This window comes from Pyxicephalus adspersus, chromosome 1 (genome assembly GCF_032062135.1).
Source record: "Pyxicephalus adspersus chromosome 1, UCB_Pads_2.0, whole genome shotgun sequence".
In the NCBI taxonomy this organism is placed as follows: Eukaryota; Metazoa; Chordata; class Amphibia; order Anura; family Pyxicephalidae; genus Pyxicephalus; species Pyxicephalus adspersus.
The window spans coordinates 26,580,312-26,606,459 of NC_092858.1; the positions used below are offsets into that span (position 1 = coordinate 26,580,312).

A 26,148-nucleotide genomic window follows, 5' to 3' on the forward strand; every position below is an offset into this window, starting at 1 on the left:
GACACCAAAGAGCTCTCAAATCCAATTTTTTTAAACTTGTCTATCCCTTTTCTTATGTTTGCTAAACCCTCACCACTTCTCACCACTACATATCCCCCCCTATTGTGTGATACTTCCCCCACCTCCTTGATTGTAAGCTCTTCTGGTCAGGGTCCTCTCCTCCTGTGTCACTGTCTGTATCTGTCTGTCATCTGCAACCCTATTTAATGTACATCGCTGGGTATTACATTGACTGCTTAACTACTGTTTAATAATAATAATATTAATAATAATAATAATAATAATAATAATATTAAAGAGGAACTAAACTGAAAAGTGCCTAAAACAAAAAAACAAAAACAAAACACCTACCTCCAATCCCACAGCACAGTCGATTGTTCCATAGGTGTCTTGCATTGGGTCCTGCGTCATCCTGGTATCCCGCGTCATCCCACCATCTTCACCTCTTCTTCCTGGTTCTCCTTCCTATGTCACCCGACCCAGGCGCGAGATCAGGTGACCTAGTTGCAAATGCGTGAGATCGGCTTTTTTCCCCCTGTTAACGAAAGGTCTCCTTCTGTGCATGCTGCACCCTTTTGTTTTTTTTTTTGTTTTTGTTTTTTTAAACACACAGAATTTTTACTTTTACTTTTTACCAAAAAAGGGTGGTCTACACTTTTATGTGAAGTGAAATTTCTGATTTTAGGTATGCTTTAATTACTGTATAATAATAATAAAAATAATAATATTACTTTGTTTATGGAGAATGGTCTGACAATGTAAAACGATCCAATCTGCTGGAAGGAGTAAAAGTTCCTTGTTAATGTTAGTAGTCAGAAGAGATTGGTCGGACTGATTTGAGCTGATAGAAAGCCAACAGTGACTTATTTATAACCACTTATTACACCTGAGATGTGCAGTAGAATACCTCTGAAGGTACAGAAAATTGAATCTTGAAGTAGATGGGCTACAGCAATAGGAGACCACCCTGGCTGTGGTGGTCAACAGTGGTACTCAATAGGCCTCCATAGTCACCAGATTTTAATCCAATTCTGCACCTATGGAACAGGAGATATACATTATGAATGTGTGGGTGACACATCTGCAACGACATGTCAATATGGACGGAAATCTCTGAAGATGGTTTCCCGCACCTCGTTAAATCTTTGCCACAAGGAATTACCGCATTTCTGAAGGCAAAAGGGCCCAGGCCAGTACTATCAAGGCAATCAAGACTCTTCGTGTTTTCTCTTATCCTGTCATTAAATTTCCTGACTGTACATTGAACAAAGTCTGATTGGTTGCTGTGTTGGAGATTACAAAGGGCATTTAGATTTTCACCTTTGCATATATGTTCATGTCAGGGCAGGGGTTAGCAGAGGTTTTGCAGCATTGGGTCCCAGGTTCAAATCCCGACCAGGGCTCTATCTGCATGGAGTTTGCAGGTTCTCCTCGTGTTTGCATGTGGTTTCCTTCCACATTGTAAAAATATGCATTTAGGTTAATTGGCTTCCCCTAAAATTGACCTTACACTGTACTAAAGACATATGACTTTGGTAGGGACATTAGATTGTGAGCCCCTTCGAGGGACAGCTAGTGATATGACCATGGACTTTGTAAAGCACTGCTTATTATGTCGATGCTAAATAAATATTGTGTAATAATAATAACGTTAAATGCACAACTTCATTAATTTGTGTTTTTAATTTTTAAATAATTATTGGTCCACTCACACTAATAATTAACATTTTGTTAGGTATTTGTTTCCTAAATCTCCAGCAGATTCTTATAATGATATTTTTACTTGAGTTCTTGGTGTTCACACCTTTTGTGGCCATTATGTGAGGATTCTACGCTTAATGAATTTTTATTTATTTTATATTATAAAGACTGGGACAGGTGCTGGAACCTGCAAAGGTGGTTGACAACATAACTATGAATAATGGCTAGAAGATCTCACTGTTGGGATATTAAAGACATCGAAGAAGCCAGGAACAGATTTATCAGGATTCACTTTTAACTAATAAAATAAAAATTTAGGGAGGACTGACTATTTATTCATTAATACAACAAATATTTAGTTCTACATCCTTATCCTAATTAGCTTGATATAGAAGCAACCAGCAAAAGCATTTGGTTTAATGAAAGTTCAGCGGTAGAAAAAAGAGAGAGCGCCTCTGTTACCAGAACAAAGAAACAAAACTTCAAAGCAGTTACTTTTAGCTTTGTCTTATGTGGTGTGTCTCAGGAAATAGTCGTTCCTGATTATTAAAGTTCCTAAAGGGGTAACTGCCAGTCATACTTAAAGAAATTGATTACCTTCTGTCATTCGTTCAAACCTGCTGTGGAGAATATTCGTTGAAATCATATTGTTGAAGACAAATCCTAACAAAACAGATGAATATTTTTGTTTTACTAAATGACTACACATGTAGTGAAATACTTCACTGGTCTCTGCAGCATTCTTCTTTGACTGCCGGAGGAAAAGTCTTGACACCCTGGCCTCACAAGTACTAAGTATTTATATAATACTGACATAATAAACATTGACCCTGATTTGTTAAAGCACTCTAAGACTAGAGAGGATAAACTATCATGGGGAAACCTGGGTGATCTAACATACCTGGAAAAGATTTCTTAAAAAATCATTTGCTATTAGTTGGCACCAGATCCATTCCTGGTTTGCTCGATCACCCAGATTCTCCCATGATAGTCTATCTTCTCCAGTCCTGGAGAACTTTAAAAAATCAGGCTTATTGCATTACATTGTCCGTAATCTCGTCACTTACTATTACTCAGAAGATAAAAAATTAATTTCCATATCATAATCTAATGTTCATAAATGTAATCTGAGCGAATTTGGGGGAAGCCAATTAATCTACCAATATTTTTTCGGAATGTGGGTGCTCAGAAGAAGCCTGTTCAAACATGGGCAGAACAAGCAAACTTCAAATAGACAATGTTCCTAACTGAAACTCAAATCTTGGATCTTGGTGCTACAATGCAAGAGTGCTCACCATCGTGTCACCCACACACACGAGTTTATATTCAGGTATCAAGATTAATGTTGTTATCAAACAGCAACCTCATCTAATCAAGAACACTCCCTGGTCTTTGTAAATGTATTAAGTAATGTTACTTTACAACTCGGACACGAGTCTGGTTGGTCTACCCAGACATCACCGTGGTTCTAAGTAAAATTTCTGCAAGGTTTGAGTCTATACATTTTCTAACCTACCTTGCTGAACGTTATATTGCTAGGTGTTTTACATCAGACCTCCTGTTTAGAGATGAGACTCTGGATCCCTAAAACAAATACCCAACTTCATTATGTTTTAGGCTAATACTTGATTCTGATAGGGAATTTAGATTCCCTATCATATTCTAATGTTCATAAACATAATCTAGGGCCAATTTGGGGAAATCGAGGTAACCTATCAATATGATTTTGATATGTGGGTGGTAAATGGTAATGGTCAGAACAAGCCTGCTCAAACAAAGGCAGAATGAGCAAACTTCATATAGACAGTGTCCTAACTGAAACTCAAACCCACCCACACACACACGTGCTCATGTCAGAGGATTCTTGCCTGATATGAATGATCTGGCTCGTCTCGAAGAAGAAAATACAGCAGTCCCCAATGTCATTCATGGACCCATCAGGGTGGATCCATGTACAACCGATGGGGAGCAAGCACTATACAAGTCAAGAGGAGAGCACAGTGGGGTGCCGCTCACTCGTTCTCCCCTCTTTCACTCGTCTGTCACTATTGCTGGAAACATTAAATGTGTGTATGCAGCCTTGGTGTAGAAAATATCCATTATTGTGAAGAAGGTGCCACTTCTTTTCATTTGGAGCTGTACAAATTGCACAGATTCTGCATAGTAGTACTTTTGTGGCTCCAAATAAGTGGCCAAACACAAGTCATTTGTCCTGTCATTGAGGATTAATAACTCAGGGGTTGCGTTATGTGACCAGTTCAGACGGCAATGGTGCTCAGCAGAAATCCAAACGCTAGTAATCTGCACATTATCCACCCTCGCAGAGCAGGAAGTAGCGCCTTCTCGACTTTTTATTTTAATGTTTTATTGCTGATGTTTCCAGCAATTGGCTTGATGTTGATTTGTTTACAGCTGTATGTTTTCTGCATACTAATGTGACCTTTTCTTCTGTTTTACATTCTCTAGAACCGAAGAATGAATCTGGCTGAGATGTGCGATAATGCCAAAAAGGGCCGAGAATACGCGCTTCTTGGAAATTATGACTCATCCATGGTTTATTACCAGGGAGTAATCCAGCAAATTCAGAAACATTTCCAGAGTATTAGGGATCCAGTGGTGAAGACTAAATGGCAGCAAGTGAGTAGTCTGATAATACAGTGTTATGGCTGCACTGCACAATATCTGTTATACATTATGGGCTCTATTTATAAAACAGGGAATCGGACATTCCCACGAACATTCCCCCGTGGGAATCTTTTAGGTCAATGTGTTTCAAAGAGACTAATTGATCCCACTAATGTTTGCGGTAATGTCATATTCTTTGTTTTATAAATAGAGCCGTATGTATTTTACAATACTGAGGTTTATTTGGAACAGGGAACAAAAGGGCTGCAACCCATAAGGTTTTAGTATACATATTCTACAATATAATGTATTAATTTTCTGGGGATTGATTGATCAGGAGTTAGTAACATGATTGGACAATGTTTAATCCTTTCAGCTCTCATGCCTTTATATCCTTATGGATCAGAGCGATTTTAATATTTCCACAATGGGCCTGTTCATTCTGCCAAAACTTTATCACAGTTGAGATACACAAAGTTATACTTTAACAAAAACTGATTTTTTTTCTATTCTGTTGATATGTTTTTATGTATGATATGTTTTTTTAATGTATTTAAATATTAAGTAGTATAAACAAAAAAGTAATATTATTTGCTTGTTTTTTGCAAATGAGAAGTGTAAAATTAATTGTGCACACATAAGTTTTTTTTTTTCTTTAACTAACCGTGCCCAGTGAAATCGACACTTTTTTTTTACAAGTACAGCAGCCTGCCACACTTTCACATCCATTTTCATTTGCAAGTAACTTTCTAAAGGTAAAAATTAGTGCAGTGAATGACACCGATCACCCAAAACATTAAAACCACCTTCTTAATATTGTGCATGCAGACTCAGTAAGACTTTTAAAGATTCCCTGCAGTGTTCTCCCCAGCCCCTTTTAGTTGGTCATACCACCCAGCACTTTTCAATAACCACCCGGCTGTTTTTGGGTGCTAACTGAAGAGTTGAGTCACAATGCAGAGGCTGCCACCCGCATACAATTTCTTCCCACCCGGTTTAAAAAAAATTCTGGGAATAACACTGCCCTGTTGTATCTGGTACCAAGGTGTTAGCTTTTGAATCCATTGCCGCTGCCATCTTGCTTCCTTTCCATATTACATTCTGCTGCCATCTCTTTTCCAGGTAAATGATGCACACACACTTTATAAGAAAATATGATTCATCAGACCAGTCCAACTTCTTCTGTTCCTCCATGATCCATTTCCTTCACTTTATGTGCCGCGTGTAGGTCCTGGCTGTGGTCAGCATGGGCACCCTGTTGTTATCCATATTTATACTTAGCATGCTGGAATCTTCTGTGTTTGTTCTACAACCTATTTTCCTGGTCAGGGTGTTCAGCATTTTACATACCTTAAGTTCTTCTGTGGGACTAAACCAGATGGCCTCTATCCAAGCACCCAACACATCAATGGTCTTTGGGCTATGACCTTGTTGCCAGTTCGCTGTTTGATCTTTGTTGCACTGCTACTTGTTCTTTGTTCTGCTAACTACTACATAAAATGAACACCCCACAAGACCAATCAATTGGAGGTGCTCTTTGCCCATTATCTAGCTATTAGAAATTGGCATTTGTCAGATCCTTAAAAGCTTGTTCATTTTACATTCCTCCAACACATAACCTTCACAAAATGACAGTTCACTTGCTGCCTGTAAGTATATCTCATGTATCTCAACCCTTGGCAACAGGTACCATTTTAATGGGGATATTCAGTGTTATTCGCATGCCTCAGTGAGTTTAATGTTTTGGATAATTTGTGTATTTCATGTAAAAGATTTTCATTCATATGACTTGCAATTGGGAGTGCACAGTTTAATTCTGGAAATTCTCATCTATAAATTACTTGATATTATTATATTGCATTAATCTGGATTTTTCTTTTAAACGTTACAGCATTGTTGTCTGTTTGGCAGATACACCTATCAGTTACCTTGTTCAGACAGCAGGCATAAGAAATGAAAAAAGAAACCCTTTGTAATGTAGTGTTTTTTCTATTGCAGGTGTGCCAAGAGTTAGTGGAAGAGTATGAACAAGTGAAAACTATTGTAAATACTTTAGAATCCTTTAAAATTGAAAAGCCTGCAGATTTCCCTGTTGCTTTACAAGATGAACCAGCGAGGGACCCTGCGTTCTGGCCTCCACCAGTGCCAGCAGAACACAGGTGTGTGTGTATAATAGTATGGAGTACTGTCAGCACTGAACATCACAGATGTTGAGGACATCTGTTTGGCTGCCCTTAACCTTTCCATCCTGGAAATATCTGCAAATTCAAGTTTGGCTTTTATGACCGTGCTATCTGTGCTTTGCGAGATCCTTAAGTGGATGAAGAGTGCCTTTGGTTCTTAAAAATGTAAATCTTTATAAACTTGATTACCAGCTTCAGGGCTTGTTCATACCATTGCATAGGCACATAATAAATGTGTCATTTGGATGGCATTCCAATGTACATGTGTTGCAGTGTGTGATATTGCACGTGTTTTGCAGTACTTTGTCAGCATATATACAGTAAATGTATAGGCTTCTTTTACTCAACTCACATAAGTGTGCAACATAACACATTTTAATGCAGAGGTTATGCTGGTGTGAGGGGGCTCTAAGTTTCAAGTGCTTATTCTGGGCCAATGGTTTGGAAAAATTTAAACCAGAAAATCAGAAAAACATCCCAAATTAGTATGTAAAGATTGTACATGGCAATCCACTTTGTAATCCCTGAAATCTCATATACTCTTTTAAATGTCAGTTTAATTTTAAACATTTCTAAATATCCCGCTTTTGCTTCAATTCAACTGTTGATCCTGCCGTGAGGATCCTTCTTTAGGCACTTTCTCTTCTGTCCCTAAAGCAGTAAAGTTTCAATTTATAGTTTTGGGGATTTATTAGGTCTTCATGCCTCTAACAGTCATACAATTGTGGCAAAAGGGTCGCTTTGCGACATCCCCTCCTTTGTATGTCATGGAAATCAGATGTGTGGTGCACAGATAAGGCTTGTTTCTTTTACTATCAGTGATACAAATGTTAGCATAGAACTACCATAACTGCCTTTCTGGATAAATATTAGAAGATCTGTAGCACGTACCATTCCAGAACAAAGTGCTGCTACAAGTTCCTCCAGTTCTGCTCACAAGTCTTAAGGACTGGCACTGGTGTGGGTAAAATGTGCTGGAGACATTATCCATGGTGGATGGTGTATTGACTGTGAGAATCCGCAGCAGGTGCATTGCATATTTAGTAGAAAATTGTTGGTATTAGAGTGGATCTAAACCCACAATACTCACCCGTCCTAATCTTCTTCTTTATTCTCTTCCTGAAGATGATCTTCAGGCATAACTCTTTTTCCAGCAAACCTAGAACGGATTCCCTAAAGTCATTTGCTATTTGTTATCCAATGTTTTCAGTTCTGGACAAAATCCATTCCAGGTTTGCTGGCTCATCCAGCTTCACTGATGAAAGTGTATTCTCTCCAGCCTTGGACAGCTTTAATAAATCAGGCCCAATGTGTTGCCTTCTGGTTTTTGTGTGCTAGTTATGTATGTCTGCTTGTGAAGACATTGATAAGCCATGTACAGCCTGGACCTAGTATTCAGCAGGCTGCACAGGGACTCAGAAATTAGTTTACTATTTCAGGTTATAAGTGACACTGCAAGATACTTGCAATATGTGTTGTGTTGCTTGCAATAGAACTCTTGGATTGGGATTTCCAAGCCTACGAGGTACCCACTTGTATCCGTGTTAGTTTTCAGATTGATCTCTGTGTCTCTGTAAATCACTTTGGCTCCAAGGTCCAGGCTATACACATGGCCTCCAAGTCAAAACCAGCAACCTTTACACCACTGCCAAACTGGAATTACTCAGTGGGTAGTTGAATAACACAAGGTGAGGTTTAGAAACGAGAGGAGACGCCAAAAATCCTGACTTGAAGAGAAGTCAATGCTCAGCATCCAAGGGGTGCACAGAGATCAGTTGTGCCAGTCCTGTTAGCTATAGCACATTTTAGGCCAGGCTAAGTCCACTTTAAGATTGCAGACCTGTTTGATGATCTCATCATATCATTTATATTGGAAATGTCAATGTTCACGATTCACAAAACCTAAATCCATCATTATTCATCCTCAAAGCTTTTACTGTCTGTCTTCTTGCTGGAATCGTGCTTCAGATGAAAGTTCGATCTGTTTGACCTTGTAATAAATACCTAAAGCCATTTACAGTGGATGCTGTCTTTTTTGTTTCAGACGTGCATTTCCTTGCAAAAGCTTTATTAGGTGGTTTATACAATCAATAGTATCTCCATTTGCTTGTAGGATTGTTACATTGACTCTGTGGGTTATTTTTATGAATTGTCTCACAGTCAGCCTGTTTTATTCTCTGTCTGGTATCTGAATGATTTCTACCATCGTGGAGTAATCCCTCTTAGAGCTACAATCTGCCACGTTTCATTTAAAAGCAGTGTGTTGTTGTGGAGCTATAAGACAGACAATTTAATATAGGATTCTGCTGTAAAGACATTATTTGTCTGGCATTGACATGTGGACAGACTTACTGGCAAAAACAGCTCATCTTGTGTTTTATAGCAGACAGCTAAAGCAATCGGTCTTTTTATTTTATTATAATAATTGTATTCATTTTGTATTTTCCAATAATGTGGTCATAGATAAAGATACATTGGGGAACATTTTATAAAGGCAGGCTGGGATATTAGCATTAATCTTTGGGTCTGTGTTGCTATGGGGAATTATTTTGTCAGGTAATGCAACTTCACATATTTTGCAGAAATTAGAATTGCTTAGGAACACTTTTTAATATGCATGTATACTTTTATGGTATTATGGATCTAATTTTTGTATGTAAAATACATTCAAAAATTAGGTTTTCCCCAAATTGTGTCAAAAAAGCAACAAAGTAACAACTTCAAACAAAATATCAACTTTTTTTAAAAAAAATGTTTCTTATTGTGCTACATAAAACTTTTTTTTACACCTATTTAAAAAAATAAGTACACCCATGGAAATTATTTACTTTTTCCACATGGTTAACCAGGAAAAAAAATGTCAAAAGCTAAAAATATGTACTGTGAAAAAGTAAGTACACCCCTGTACCCAGAAGCTGGCATTGACTCCTTTTAGCAGAAAGAACTTAAACATTTTGCATTATTGCCCACCAGTCATTGACATTTTTGACCCCTCGTCGATGCAAAATTTTCTTGAGTTGGAAAATGTTTGTGTGTGTCCTTCCACGAAATACCAATTTCAAATCCCCCCAGAACTTTTTACTGGCATTCAAATCGTACCTTTGATCAGCCAAGTTCTTAAACAATAATTTCTTCTTTTTGTGTCATTCCTTGGTAGTTTTGATTATGTGCTTTCATTATTTGTGTTAAAATATTCATTTCTACCTTAGTCTCACATATTTATCAAGTACATTTCGATATGATGCAGAAATGATAGCTGAAGGGATGACTACAAGTTTATCAGGCCTTAAAGCAGCAAAGCATCCTCAAACTATAAATCTACTCCACCATACTTCACAGTTGGTATGGTTCTTTTTCTATATTACGATCTGCGGTGTGTACCAAATGTGTACTGATGCTGTGAATAGACTGCCACTGCCATGCCACGCTGTGATCTTGTTCTTATGTTCTTTTTGGACAACAAACCCTTACATATAGAATAAATAGGTGCAATCTTTTTTCTGTTGGTAGATGCCCTATGACACAAACTGTTGCATGAGTTATCTGCAGATCCAACAGTAATATTTTGGGGTTCTCAGGAACTTCTTTTAGTTTTAAAAGGTCGGCTCTTGGGCTCATTTTGCCCAGAAATAAAGGGACAACTCTGATAGTGTATGGCATTTGTTTGACTATTAGACATTTGTTTCAGTATTCTAGTGTATGACATTTGTTTTGTTTCCATAGGGCCCCACCCCAAGTTAGAAGACCCAATGTAAAGCCTTTGAGGAAGGAGTCTCCAGCAGTGCAGGCCCATGGACCAGTGGGCAGAGCTCATCCTATGTCAAAGAATGAGAAGCCCTCAAACAGAGACCGGGATGTCAGAGGCAGGGCAAAAGATGACAAGGTAAAAACTGCATGTGTTTAATTTTTCTCTGGGAAACAGAACAAGGAGAAGGGTTTTTGTGGCAAAAATGGATTTTATCAGTGATTATTTCTCATAATACATATCACAATTATTGTACGATCCAATATTTGGCTTTACAATGACTGGAGATACACATCCAGATCATTGCTGTAAAGGCACTTCAGGGGCACTAGACAGTGAACTTCTAGCAGGAATATATAACATATAAACAGTGGTGTCACAAGTGTAAGTCGATTACCCAACGTGTTTTGCCAATCTTAGACTTCTTCAGACGTGACGTTACATTTAACGGGAATGAACACAGTACTTTGAAGTATATATTCCTTGAAGATAAAGCATAAGTGTGTGTAGATACCCCTGGGGGGAAAATCCCGGACAATTTGTGGATGTAGAGATAGCCCCTCCGAGGGGGAGAATAGCCCCTTAAAGTAAGTACCCAAAGGAGGAACCTCCTTTTTGTTTGTTGCCTCTGCTCTTCCGATCCTCAGTCACTCCAATACTAACATCCTACTCTCCCCTGCTGCCAGCACCTGACCTAGACCAGGAAGTGAGCTAAGGAGGTGATGCCTTAGCAAAGCTGGTGCTGGCAGCAGGGGAGTGTAAGATGTCTCTAAGGTGCCCTGGCCTTGGCCATTTCGAAGGGAGAACGAGAATATCCATCAAATATGCAGTCCAGTTTTGGGCACCAGATCACAAAAAAATATTGTGGGATGGCAGAGAGTGCAACTAAACTATTAAAAGGAATAGAGGAGCTTAGCTATGAGGAGAGATTAGACGAACTTAATCAATTCTCCCTTAAGAAGAGAGTTGTAAGGGGGGATATGATCACCCTGTATAAAAATATAAATGGTCCATATAGAGAACTCGCTTTCCGATTTATTAATTTTAAAATTATTACAAAGAACAAGAGGGCAGTCTTTGTGTCTGGAGGAAAAGAAGTTTATGCTCCGGATACGGAAGGGATTCTTCACTGTAAGGTCTGTAAAAATGTGGAATCAGTTCCCTTAGGAAGTAGTTTCAGCAAATACTATAGATTGCTTTAAGAAAAAGTGCTTTTCTAGAAGCACAGAATATAACTGGGTATTACCAGAGTCTGTTGATCCAGGTAACCTCTAATTGCCTCATGGAATCAGGAAGGAATTTTTTTCCCCTGTTAGAGAAAATTGTACCAGAATTTTTTTTATTTGCCTTCCTCTGGATCAACTATGTTTATAGGGTTTGATATCTGGGATATGTTTTTTTTCCCTAGTGGTTGTACCTGATGGACTTATGTCATTTTTCAACCTGGCTTACTATGTAACTATCGATATGGATGTGATAATAATGATTTCCCCCAGGCTGACATTAAACATAGACATAGAAAAATGTCTCTTAATATAAAAAAAAAATGGTGGCATCAGGCAAGAATAATTTTTTTTTAGTCTTTAAGTACTTTAATAACTCAACTTCCAAATGTAATCTTCTATAGCCCAAATCATGCAGACAGAGTTCTTATCTCATCTTTCTCATCTATAATGTTTTTATCTCCATCTCTTTTGGTTTATAAAGGTTGTAATGTGTTTGTTCTATTCGTACATATTAATAGGGCTGCGGAATAGCAGTAATCCATCTCTTTTGTCCTCTGGGCTTTCAGGGATGATTGTGGGGCAGACTTGAAATTTAAGAGGTTTTTCACTTTCCATCAAAGACGTGAGAATACCTTCAATATCCCAGAGCGTCTGGAGTATTCAGTGCTGGGTTATGTTCTTTGACTGCATAGAGAGGTTATATAGATGATGATGTAAAAAGTTCTGTATACCCCTGTGGTCAATCCAATTTCAGCTTGCTTTGGTAGGGGAAGCATAAGAATAATTTGCTCTCTTTTGCAAAATTGTATGGCACCTTATATATTACCAATGATTCTTCCATGTTATAAAATAATGGTCTAGTGCATAGGTGTAAACACCACTCTGGACCATCGCAGGCACAAGAGGGTGAAACAGCTACCATGGTGGTAAGATCCAGATTTTCACGCTGCCTAATAATATGTTGAGACAAACATCTGTCCTAATTGCATATAAAAAAAATAATGTACCTGTCCCAACTTACATAAAAATTCAACTTAAGAACAAACCTACAGTCCTTATCTTGTATGTAACCCGGGGACTACCTGTATTGCAACGGTCAAATGCTTGTTTAGTCTAAGCCAGTGTTTCTCAACCAGGGTTTCTTCAGAGGTTGTTAGGGGTTCCTTGAGCAATGAGCAGTTAATGACTCCCAGGTCATTTATCACTGACACCAATGATCTTTTCAGGTATCTGTACAGGTGGAAGCCTTCCCAATGACCAGAAATGTAAGAGGCATTCTTCTAGTTGACCATTAATGTGGATATCATAATTACAGCCAGGGTTCCCCCATGTTAAAAAGCTTAAGAAACGCTGCTCTATGGTAAGAATAGGCACATTACTTATCCTTTTCTGCTTTCTAACACTCTCATGATGAGGACAGGCACTTTGCATCCTCACATACTATTTGTTGCATTGTGTGTGATGGCATCAGAGAGCTGCAACTGCTGCAGCAATAAAGAAATCAATGGTAGTGAGGAATATGATTTAGTATTTTACTGAAATTACCATTTCACTATTTCATTGCATTTGCTGCTACAAGATTTTATTAACTCAGAATTAAGCCCTAAAAAACCAATAAGGATCGAATAAGGGGTACATTTTACGGTTTACAGTAATCCTACTTACTTGTGGTAGAAATCTAGATGCGTCAGTTTTGTAAGTTAAACAATACATTTCAGGAAAGCTGTTAAAATTTAGCTTGAGGGCTTTTTTTTGTTTTTAAATTAATAATTCTGTTTCCATGGTTGTTATCCATGGAGACGGCACTACCAACAAGACAGTGCAGAAATAATAATAGCTTTTGTTTAGCATTACCTCTCACATGCAGAGGCCTCCCTGGAAAAGCTTGGCAGATTTTTTCACAGTAATGACATAGACCGTCATTACCTACTAGCAGAATTCTCCCTTCCCCGTTCTGCTTATGGCATAGTGTAGTGCAGGTGCTTGTTACAATAATTTGATGACGCTGCGGAACCATAAAAAAGAGAATCGCACAGCATATTGATCTGCGCTGCTCAATGACTCCCACTTGTCTAGCAGCATCTGCTGTACATTTCGTGCATTTGGCAGGCCTGTGGTTGTGTTCCTGCTGTATCTTCTACAGATAACATCAGAAGAGTCATACAGAAGCCATGGAAAAACTGAATTTTATATGATCAAAGCAGCATTTCCAGAACAAGATTCTTGAAAAGAGGGTTATTGGTGTCAGATATTCTATTGAAGGATTCGGTTATTATCATTATTTTTTATCACTATACAACAGAATTGTATGCAGTGTGACCTAAATAAAGGAGATTTCAGAGTGCTTCGGGGTTGTTGTAGCTCATAACTCTGTAAGCAGGGCCACCGAGAGAAAATCCAGGCCCCGGTACAAAGAAGGATTGTGGGCCCTTATACAAAGTTCTACACACATGTATATGTCTATACTACTATTTATTTCTAACAATCGTAGATTACTTTGATACATTTAGAAAAGTATGTATAGGTGTGACAGATTTGCCACAGGTATGGGGAAGTGGACCCTCTGAGCAATCTGAACGTTTGGCAGTATGAGGTATGAGCTGAGGCGCAGAGTTAAAGGAACCGCCCGGTGTTCACCACAGCACCCCGCAAAAGGTCATGGATTTGCTGTGGAGGGCGCCCAGATTTCCCTCAACCACACCTGTGCATATGGCAGCTGACTGCAGATGGAACCGAAGCGTAGTATGAAAATCGATAGGCAACCTCGAAACTGTGCATGGCTCGAAACTTTGAAACTGTGCAACCATTTGATGGAGGGGCAGCCAACAGAATTCTGGAAGGGTCGATGATATGTGAAGTTTCAGGTTCAGTATCCTCAGAATCAAAGGAGCGAGACAAGGCATCCGCCTTAGTGTTCTCAGTACCAGGGTAAAGGGTAAGTGTGAAATCAAAGCTTGGGAAAAATAGGGCCAAGCGAGCCTGCCGTGGATTAAGTCTTTGGGCAGTTTGGAGGTAAAAAGAGATTCTTGTGATCTGTGTAAATCGTGACACAGAAGAGATCCAGTGCCAGTGCAAGTTTCACAGTCAGTAGCTCTTGATCCCCTATTGTGTAATTCCTTTCTGGAGGCAAAAACTTCCTCGAGAAGAAGCCACAGGAACGCAATTTGCCAGAGGTGCGTTGCTGGGAGAGAACAGCCCCTACCCCCACAGCGGAGTCATCAATCTCAAAAAAGAATGGCTTACTTGGGTCAGGGTGCATTAAGACAGGAGCTGATGTGAAGGCCTGCTTCAAGACATCAAAGGCCTGAAGAGCCTTCTTAGGCCACAACTTGTAGTTGGCCCCCTTCTTGGTAAGAGCTGTGATTGGAATGACAATGGAAGAGTAATCCTTAATAAACTGTCTATAGTAATTGGCAAAGCCAAGAAATCTTTAATTTGCTTTTAGTCCCTGTGGTAATGGCAACTTCAGAACAGCGGAAACTTTTCCAGGGTCCATACGTAATCCCTGATTGGAGACAATATCCCTGATTCTCTAAGGCCGAGAAGTACAGATCCCAGTGCATTAGAAGGTCTTTGGAAAAGAGTAGTATGTCATCCAGGTATACTACAACACAAGTGAAGAGGAGGTCATGTACAATGTCATTAACAAAGTTCTGAAATACCGCAGGGGGATTACAAAGCCCAAAAGGCATCACAAGGTGTTCATAGTGACCATCCCAAGTGTTTTCCACTCATTCCCTTCTATGATTCGGATAAGGTTGTAGGCTCCACGCAGATCTAGCTTAGTAAAAACAGTGGCACCCTGGATACGGTCAAACAATTCTGAAATCAGAGGCAAAGGATATCTATTTTTAAGCGTTATTTTGTTCAGGCCCCTGTAATCTATACAGGAACGCAGAGACCCATCCTTCTTACTGACAAAGAAGAAACCAGCGCCAGCAGGTGAGGTGGACATACGAATGAAACCTCTTTTAATGTTCTCTTTAATGTATTCAGACATAGCCTGAGTCTCAGGTCTAGACAAGGGATAGACACGGCCACAAAGAGGCATATTTCCAGGTAATAGCTCAATGGAGCAGTCATAAGGGCGATGAGGTGACAGAGTCTCTGCCTTTTGCTTGAAAAAAAGTCCACAAAATCTTTGTAGGAATCAGGAAGGCCTAGCAAGGGGGCAGTCCTAGTCAGGTAAACAGGACATACTGGTTCAATCTTCAGAAGACAGTTGTGATAACAGCAAGAACTCCAGTATAGAATGTCTGCAGAAACCCAGTCTTTCACTGGAGTGTGTTGGCGGAACCATGGCATGCCTAGAAGGAGTTGATTGACTAGCTTGGATATTACCAGGAATTCCAAAGTCTCAAAATGAAGGGCACCTACCCATTAGGATAGTTGGTCTTGAAACGAATGGGCTCAGGGATTACCGTGCCATTGAACACTGAAATAGGAATGGGATTTTTCAGGGATACCAGCAGAATCCGGTGCTTAGAGACTATGCTCTGATCCATGATGTTGGCTGGGGTACCAGAATCCAGATAGGCCTCAGCCCAAATAGTCTGATCAGGAAAAAAGAGCTGAACTGGGTATGTAATCTTTTTAAAGGGAGTGCTGAATGAATGGCCTAGAGAATCCTCCCTTCTATCCTCCACGCCAAGGCGTTTGGGTGCTTGAGAGGACAATTATTTCTGTAATGTCCATTACCTCCACAATACAAACATAAGTTTTGCACTTGGCGGCGCACACGCTCGGCAGTTTAGACCGATTAGTCTCTATGGGTTATGCTGAAAATTCAGTAGCCTCTGGTAATGCCCGGTGTTCGTCAGAGCACCCCGCAAGAGGTGATAGACTTTGCTGCGGATGGCACCCAGGTTGCGGACCTCAGACCGTGCAGATGGCAGCTAACTGCAGATGGAACCAAAGCGATTCCAAAGCAAATCCAAATCGATAGGCAATCTCAAAAACCTGAGCAGGACCAGGGCAGGCCGCGAACAATCGAAGTCAAACAAGCCAAGGTCAGAACCAGGAAATCAGTACTTAGAAACAGGCACGAACTGGAGCCTCAGGTAAACACCCCTATTGCAAAGGCAGAGAGTGTCAGTCTGAACACAGCTTATTTAGTGAGGCTAACAGGCAGACTGGGCGGGGACTGAATGACTAGGTGCCTATAAATCCGCTGGAAAACTCCAGCGACGCCTCTACCTCCAAGGCCTGGACAGAGCAGCCTGAAGCAAGGTAAGGGGACAAACTACTGCTGATCGGACTTATATCTGGTAAACAACAAGTACCAGACCAGCTGTGCTGCTGATCTGTGACAATAGGTATAAACGTAATAATAAAGTAATATATTTATAATAGTAAAAGACGTTTATAATTGCATTTTGTCTGCCGAACAAAGCTGCTTTCCCAACCTTTTTCATGGCGAAACTCTGAATTACATAATCAAAATTATTCTGTTTTGATAGATCAGACTCACTACTGAGTACTTAGACCGCTTTCCCGAATTTGCGGTGTCTCAGAACACATTTGACGTATTTGTTTTATGGCTGATGACTTTTCTCTCACTGCTCCCAGAACCGCCTCCTCCTCGTCACTTCCCACCGAGCGGGGAGTACCCTTGTAGACGACATGACTTATTTGCCAGGGTGGCCTTCATGAATGTCTCTTACGTCATAAACTGTTGACTGCTGTCAAGTACCCTGTGACCCACGTGCCTTTTAAATTTTGAAACTAAACAGACTTGCAAAATTTAAAAAAATAAAATTCAAATGAAATTTAATTAAATAAATGTTCAAATTATAATAAAAATAATGGGACACGTTGGGCCACCCTCCTCTCCTCGGGCCTGTCTGTAGGGGATTACAAATTAGTTCAGACTGGCAGTGAGGTTGTAGTGTGGTTACTGCTTCCTCTTTGTAGGGACCACTGCTTCAGGGGAGATGCTACATGTAGCTTCTCCCTGCAGCAGCCCCATAGACAATGAATGAGGGCAACAGTGAGCAGTATAGTACTACTTACTGACACCAGCCGTCAAATGTGCAGACATTCATGACTATAGTAGGGACATTAAATTAGATTAGAGCCCCTTTGAGGGAGAGTTAGTGACATTACTTTGGACTTTGTAAAGCACTGCGTCGTTTGCTGGTGCTATATAAATACTGGATAATAATAATTATAATCCCGAGGTAGGTCTGAACCTGCCCTTAGGTAAAATTTTGCAAATAGAGGAAATTTACAATCACAGCTACTTTTTCTGGGCATCTAAAGTAAATGATTACAGGTCACATAATGCTATCCTCAGACAGGTCAAAAACCTATAGGTTGACGGCAAAGAATGTGCACAAGATTCTTCCAGTTTCCTGATTAGAGGCTGATTAAATGGATGGATATTAGGAACTTCATCATATTATTTGGTTAAACTGGTAAATGTAAAAGAGCTGTTATATGAAATTGGCTGGGCCAGTCAGTCAAGTCTGGTAACAATCAGGAAAAGGACACAAGACTCTTCATATCTGTAATAAGTCTGGTTCTGGTAGCATCTCCTTAAAGATGTTTTTAATATGGGTACCTAATCTAATACACTTTATTCTTCATTCCTGGATTTAAATAGTGAAAAACTTTGGGATGTCCTTTTTTTTTCCATATAACAATTCTGCGTTTCATTTAGTGAAGAAAAATAAATACACCATATCATTTCTTCAACTATATCACTTTCATCCATGGGCATTGTTTGAAGAGCTAATGTTTACTTGTTCAAATAATGCTAATAAAAAAGGTTCAACAATTTCTATGTCTGTACAATAATTCCAAGCAGTCCCCAACTCACAGAAGCTTACAGTCTATTGTGTTACCAGGCTTTTTACATTTTGAAACTAAATACCCTACTAGAATGTTTTAGGTTGGTGATGGTACACTAACACAAGGCGAACACACAACCCACGCAGATGATGTAGCTTATAGGAATTTTCAAGTTCAGTCCTAGTGATTTTACAGTTTACCATGTCTTTTCTGTTAGTCAAAAGCAGCAACCAAAGGCTGACTCTGTAGGCTTGAGCTATTGAGCTACTTGAGCTATTTTGAGGTCCCTGTTTTTGACTTTTCTGGCACATAACAGTGAGCATTGATGTCGGTAGGATGTGCACACCGCAGACCAGAACTAGATTATTATAGAGCAGACATTGGATTTGGTCTGTCACATGACTGCAGTTTTACGAAAGTAAGCAGGGCTTTTAGTTAGTTTAAAAAAAAAAGTTATTGGCAGGCTCTATTGAACTGGGTAAAGGTTCTTCTTTTAAATAGGGATGAGGTTTAACCCAGGACCCTGGCATTTCACATTACTAAAATGTAAATCACAGTAGCATGTTTATTTGTCTTTAGAACACATTGTATGGACAAAGTCCATAAAAAAAATCGGCATAGATGAACAGTCACAACAGCTTTCCTTTGCAAACAACACAAACTTTACAAAGGCTTGGTGCAGCCTACATGCTGCTATTTCCACTTACTCTCCCATGGTAGCACACCTATGCTCCTATAGCAGACCTGCAGTCTGCTGCAGTCAAATCACTTGGTGTACCTGGGGTGGAATGGGAAGGCCCACCCAGTTACCTTTCTTCCCATTTCTAAGTTCAGGACCCTAAAATTTACTAAAACATAGCAACCCTAGCAGAGTTGCCTCCACTCTCCTAGACTCTTTGCCCAGTGCACACACTGGTTTTAGTGAGCCAATGCTCTATATCCTGGAGAAATTTATATACCACCCGGGACCAATTCCTGCAGTCCTGTACATTGTTTGTAAATACATATATATCAAAGTGAATGTTTCCCATCCTGGTTAGCATATTCTGATTCTGCACGTGTTAAAAGAGACTTCTCTTCTTTTATTACTTCTTGGTTGTTCTGCTTGATGTTCTTCTGTTGGTTTGTAGTCTGCTGCCCCGTAGTGATCATACCGTTCATTTAACACAAGCAGATAACATGCTGAGGAAGCAAGTTTCACTTGAGTAGAGGTGTCATTACTTAGAACAGCTGGTATGTTAAATGATATGCAAATGCACTTGTTTGCCAGGTTGCAGCAACCTCTTTATTAGGCGTGCAACTTGAATTGGTTGGAAAATATTTTCTATTTATTATTAGAGTTTACTCCTGTAATACAGGACTAACGTGAGCCACATTTGCACCCATTTTTATTTCTTAGCATTTTAGGTGTATTTAGATTCAATAAAGTTATTTGGTTTTCGCCAAGTACCACATACAGTACATTAGGCATATATTTTTTGTGGATTTGCTGCAACATTTCTCATGTAAAGAATTTTACTTCCTGTGATCCCTGCTTCATGCTGACAATACTAAGCACCTGCGTTCCAATTAGCAGCCTAATGTCCACCTTTGCTGAACGTTGGGCTGTCTACCAGCCCAATGGCCGGACAGTAAATGCTGTTACAAGAACAAATCTAGGTAGAAACGTATGACTTGATATGTCAAGCACAATGAAAAATGATATAGAATAGTAAAATAATTACCTTCAGCTCTGCTTCAAAGAATTTTATCACGTAACCCATACCCAAGGCCTGCATTGTGGCTTTATCTATTTTTATGTCTGTACCTAATGCAGCCACAGCTATCCAGAGCACTGTAGACCTGGCCATAGCCACAGGTCCTATCCTGGATTGTAGTTGTGGAAAGCCAACATTAGACCGGGCCACGCAGTAAACTATTTAACTATTTGTTTTGTGGTTTACATTGAAGGGAGATTTTGCACTTTAAAGACAGATTGGGTTGAACTATAGTTATAAAATATAAATTATATATTATATAGGTATAAAAAAAAATATTGCAGAAAAGACAGGTGCTGTCCCTTCTGCTAGAAAATATATTTTCCTGCCTGTTCACTATCTTCTTGGAATACACTGAGCTGGGCATACACAGCTCATTGTAGGTTGCCAGAATATGTCAGGTATCCCCTGAGGCTGTCGGGGTAGAATTAACTCTAGCAAGCATGTGCAGGGGTTTTATCATTCTGGACTTACCAATCAAGAAAGCTGAAGACATGACACCAGGACTGGTTGGAGATGGCAGGGCCTGCGATAGAGCATGGATAGGGAAGTGCAATGAAAAAAATGTAATCAGGCAGGTAAGGTTATTTTATTGCAGATGGGACATCTCTTCCAGCATTTTATTTTATGCTACATCTACTTGCTGGAAATCTTTCTCTGGTGTCTGGGAATACAGCCTGTTGACCCTCATGGGACTCCATCTATTCTTTTCTAACTTTTTGGTAAACAGTGCACAGCAGTTACCCAGGCTGCACTGTGCAGCATCGGAGAAGGACTTGTGACAAGTAGGGGTATACAGATGCTGGATCTGGTGCACTGAATTTTCGTACATACAGAAGTGTGAAAAGAGAGAATGGATCAGTGAATGTACAGTCATCCTTTAAACTCTACTTTTCCAAGCTTCCAGGCTGTTATGTTGATCCAAACGCTCACATACAATTTTGCACATCAAGACTTTTCCTGGATCAGTGTGTTTTCAGAGCCAGGCAGCCAGGCATCAAGCATTTTTACAAAACCTCAGTCACTGCCTTTTTTCCACACCCTGGTTTCTTGTAAAGACTGCAGTTATCTGTGTCTATTTATAACCAAGCTTATGAAACTATGAGCTTGTATGCTTTTTTTTCCCGCTCTGTACTAAGAATAATTATTTTCATGTGCAAATGATAAGATAGTGAAAATAAAGCAGCCAGACTGCAGTTTGTGTGGGTTACTGAGCACGATTTTGGGAGAGCGGCTCATTAGTGTGTGTGACTGGCATGCGGCCATACTGATTGAACAGCAGGCTTGCTTAGCAACCAGCCACAAGTGTCAGCAGAAGTGTTGCAGACGGCACCGCCGTTCCGATCATTTTCAGATCCTGCATAAAGGATTCTGTCCTGCGGGCTTTGCTCAGTGCCTTATTAATGTCTTGTCTAATATAGGTTTTAGTTAACTCATTGGTGGCCTTCTGAGATCTGTAGTTAAAAAATGGTTCTTGCTTGCTTAAAGGCATGCTTTATAACATTTCCAGCACCTTAAGTTTGGCCTAAAAAAAAAGCTTGTGACATAATTCTGCAACAAAAGGATAAAAAAGGAGTGTTAGAATTCTGCAGTCTGGTTCATTTACAGTGCACAGAGCTGTTTTTCTGCAGATTGTTAATATGCTAGGCAGAAGTCTAGTTTATAATATAATGGGAGAGGGTTACAGAATAGTATTGTGCTCATCTTGATTTGTGCGTGGTGTAAGGTAAATATGATGTCATGGTAATACTGTCTGGCTTTTTTAATAAGTCAATGACAAGACGAGAGCAATACTGTGTAGTAAGTCGCAATCTTCCCATCCATATTTAACCTCCCATTAATGTTAAGCAATTTGGACAAAACTGGATGACATCATTGCTATTCCAGAAAGGGGACATTTGTGAATAATGTCTATATATATATATACCGATGTGTTACATTTTTAGAATGAATACCATACCTTAATAATAAAGTTTGCTGGGAGGGATGAACTAGTATTGGAGGTTAATTCCGGTTACCAAGTGAAAGCACTGTGAGTTGGGGTATTACAGGTTGTGTAAGGGGATCATCTGCTGTGAGCTTGGGTTAGATGGAGGCAGAATGGAATGGTGAGGGGATATTACAGCTTGTAAAGAAAACATTTACTGTGGGCAATGTACTGCAGGTTCACCAGAGGGATGTATTGTGAGCAGGGTGTAAATATGGGTTACTCCGGAGTTATGTACTGTGTGTGTAGGGACAAGTTGGCTTTAGAATGATGTGGTAGGCTCCGGGCACGGGATCTATGAATGCAGGTTGCTTGGAGGAATTGGTTTGAGTGGGGGATGAAAGGATAGACATCTGTAAAAAAAAAAAAGTGTATGATATTCTGGACCTCAAGGACCTGGACCTTAAATTTTCCCTACCTAAAGCAAATCTGTACATTACCTATTCAGGATAAATCAACAGGTTTGTTTTAGAGAGGCTGTCAAAAACAGGTCTCTTTAAAAGATAGACTTGAATATTATATGACCCACCTCTGTTACCTCTGGTGTTTTCCCGTTTTTGGCCTCTGTGAGTTTTTTTTGGCATTTAACAATTTTTTAAGAAAGTTCTATGGTCCATACCTTCACCCCCCTCCTGTTTGGCTGCTTAATCCTGTTGTGATGTACGACTTTATCTCTTCTGCCGCTACATGGAGATCCATATAACTAAGATGGGAGTGGGGAGGACTATCAGACCACTGGAGATAAGTGATTTTTATCAGAAGCCGAGATTGCCTTATTTTAACTTTATTTTTAAGAATTAGAACCTCTGTCAGCTTCCTGTTTTGCACCCTCTTTCTTACTGGAAATCCAGATTCCAGAGGCACTTTCTGCCCCCCCTACCTACCCAATAGGGTACTAAGTTTGTAAAAGGGTCGGCTTTCAATATAAAGGGGAACTCCATGCATTTCATTTGAAAATAAAGGAAATCCTTCATCTTTAGGATACCCTACAACAATGTGATGAATGTTACCTTTAGCTACAATGTTTTATTTGAGGCTAAAGCTGTCCCCTCAACTCTGTGCAATATAAAAGGTATTCGGATGACAGGGTCACATTTAGGAAATGTTGATGTGATGAAATTGACGTAAGCCAGAAACTTATTGAATATGCAGGCAGTGAAGTTCTGATTCCAAATTACCCTTATCCGCTATATATATGTATTTGGACACAAAACAAATACTTGGAACATGCCCCCTGACCCCCCAGCCCAGCAAACTTAATGATAATACTATGTTTAGGGACTTTGCAATTATCCTAAAATTCAGTGTTCACCAATAGCCAGAATGTAAAAAACTGGATATTCCCACCTATACTTTAACATTGTTTTACAGAAACATAACATTCTTTTTCACATTTTTTGGGTGCCATTTTTGCACAGGTCCTCCTGGTGACTGTACTATATGTTCAGGGATTTTGTATAGAAATCTATAGCTGCGTACTTCTACTGTGAACTTGAAATATCCAGCAAATTAAAAATCAGCAGTTTTACCTATCCCAACTATATTGATAATGTATTGGTGCACTGAATTGCACTGGCATTATCAGATCGAAGTGTAATAAGGATGACTCCAGAGGAGAAATGAAGATATTTATTCCTTACAGCTTTACATTACTGGTCTAAATAATTCAGAAAAAATAGAATCAAAAACTTGCTGTGACAGAAGGAGGGCAGTTTAAGGGACAAGTGTGGCACCATAAGGATTTAAACCTGGCATATATTTGGGAGACTATAGCCACTTCATATACAGTAAAGAAGTTTTCTTTATCAGACATTTTTACTTATTTTCTGTTCTGCTGTTTTATATACAGGCTTGGAGCTGCCCCCTCTAGTGGCCATCTGTATATCAGCATATGTGTTGTGATTTGTTTTCTATTGTTTAATCCAAACCTGTTTGAATCAATAAAAGCCAAATCCACCTCAAATCTGTGCTGGAAAAACCTTGATGAATAAATAATTTGGCGCCACTCTGTTTAACCCTACCCCCCACCCCGCTACCAGGTATGGAGGAATATTCCCACAATGCACAATGGCTTAAGTTCAATCACACGGGGTAACCAGGGATGTGTCCAAAACTGTGCAGACATTGACAATCTAAAGATACTGTGCAAGGCTCAAAGAAGACAGTGATAGTGCAAGTGTAAGCAAAAAGGGTGCCCAATGGGTAGATACTTATTTGCCCTGACAAATTTTCTTGCAGACTTGACCCATAGGTTTCCACTGAGTAAAAAGGAGAACTGAAACTCAGGACTATTCAAGCGTTCATAGAATTGTATTCAATTCAAACAGGTTTCCATTGACATACAGGTCTATGGGAATGCAAAACCTGCTTGAAGAGGTCAACGGCAGCTCAGAAGCAGAATGAGTCATGATTTGAGCTTGTTTTGCAGCCACAGGAGCACTTTGCAGTTATTTAGTCGGCCATAAACTCATCTGTATATCAAAGTGTTCTATAGTCAAATGCAAGGCCATCTGTTCAACAGCTAAAGCTTTGCTGAAACTGGGTGATGCAACAGAACAATGATCCCAAGCATACCAGTAAATGAAGGGCAGCAGAATAGCTGATAAATGAATCCAGGTGTTGCTATGACCCAGTCAAAATCCCCATGGAAATGCTGTGGAAGGAACTTTAAAGAGATGTGCATAGACGAATGCCCACAAACCGCAATGAAGTGAAACAAGATTGTAGAAGAGTGGGCCACAATTCCTCCACAATGATGTGAGAGACTCACCATTGATCACTTAAGGTAGTATAGATGTAATGAATGGCTAAAGGAACCACTGCTTGTGGTGGGGAATGCAGAGTTTAAAGCAGAACTAAACCCTATTTATACTTGGTTGCACATGCCACCATTTTCTTCCTTGTTCTGATCTGCAACCATGGCATGCAGGAGTCTGAGAAACTGCAGCGAAAATTCAATGTGCCGGGTGTGCTGGCAATTAATGCCAACCATGCACACCTCAATACCTTTGACAGAAGAACACAGGGATCAAGCAGGTAAGAATGCTTATTGCAGAACAAACATCACTTGTCCCTTTCTACAATAAAGCCTGTCTGGTGGCAAATTTTTAAATTGAAACTTTAGTTCTGTCTTAACACTATAAAACGTGTTAAAGACTTTGCTAGAAACATCTGAACAGTGAAGTTCACACTGGCCACCTGCTGAATAAGTATCCACTGCCTTCTCTTGCAGGATTCAAGCTTTGTCATTTGTTTTGGCAAGTGGCAGCGTTAAAAGCTAAACTGCAGACAAGTATCTAAACACATTTTTGAAATACATACATAGAAACTTTATCTTGTCAAAGGATTTGTATCTCTGCATGGCCAGATTTATATTCTAGGCACATTGCCAAACAGAGTCTTGACCTTCACTGCAGTAGTAACACAACATGGTCAAAGCTCACCCCCAGCATGGTGGTAGGACAATGAGGAGAGAGAAACAGCACATAGATGAGTTCTCTTCTTTGCCCCTGCTGCTTGCTCCTTCTGAAAACATGTTTTGTTTTTGGACATGTTCATGGTAACAAAGCTTAGCTGACCCAGTGCCCCTTACCCAATCTTGACAGACGAAAGAATGCAAAAAGCTTTAAAATTTAAAATTGTGCAATTTAATAAATCATTACATTATTACCATATTAGATCTTTATGGGGTTTAGCTTTAAAAGTTCTGTCCACTGTTTGCATTGCTTCAGTAACACATTTCCCATAATCTAAGGCAACTCTAAAGACTTGAAGGTTTAAATCATTCTGTGCACCTTGTCTAGCATGATGCAGGTCTAATTTTGAGTGAATCAGAACTAAAAGGCTCTTGGTAATAAAGTATACTTATCTTCTAGCAGCCAGACAAGAAAGCATGTAAGTGCTCTGTCTAGCAGTTACATGGTACAAGCAAGTACCTGGCGACTCCTGATGAATGTAATTTCACTTTCTCAAGTAATAAATGAAACCAAAGGAACTAGATAATGCCATCAGTATTATTTTTAATCAGATCTCATCTGCTAGTGGTAATTAATTAGTAATAAAAGCATTGAAGAGTTTTAAAAATGTTTGTTTGTTGAAAGCAAAAAGATCCTAATAAGCCCAATATTTTCTC

The 26,148-nt window shown here is 39.5% G+C and overlaps 1 protein-coding gene across 1 annotated transcript in view; it reads left to right on the top strand.

The window, feature by feature from the left end:
* The window catches only part of KATNAL1 (katanin catalytic subunit A1 like 1), a gene marked incomplete at its 5' end in the record, with an annotated part of 57,088 nt that overhangs the window by 1,187 nt on the left and 29,753 nt on the right, over positions 1 to 26,148 (top strand). The window contains 3 exon segments of the mRNA XM_072404508.1: positions 4,168 to 4,338; positions 6,325 to 6,485; positions 10,233 to 10,392. Coding sequence (XP_072260609.1) covers positions 4,177 to 4,338; positions 6,325 to 6,485; positions 10,233 to 10,392 — 483 coding nt within the window.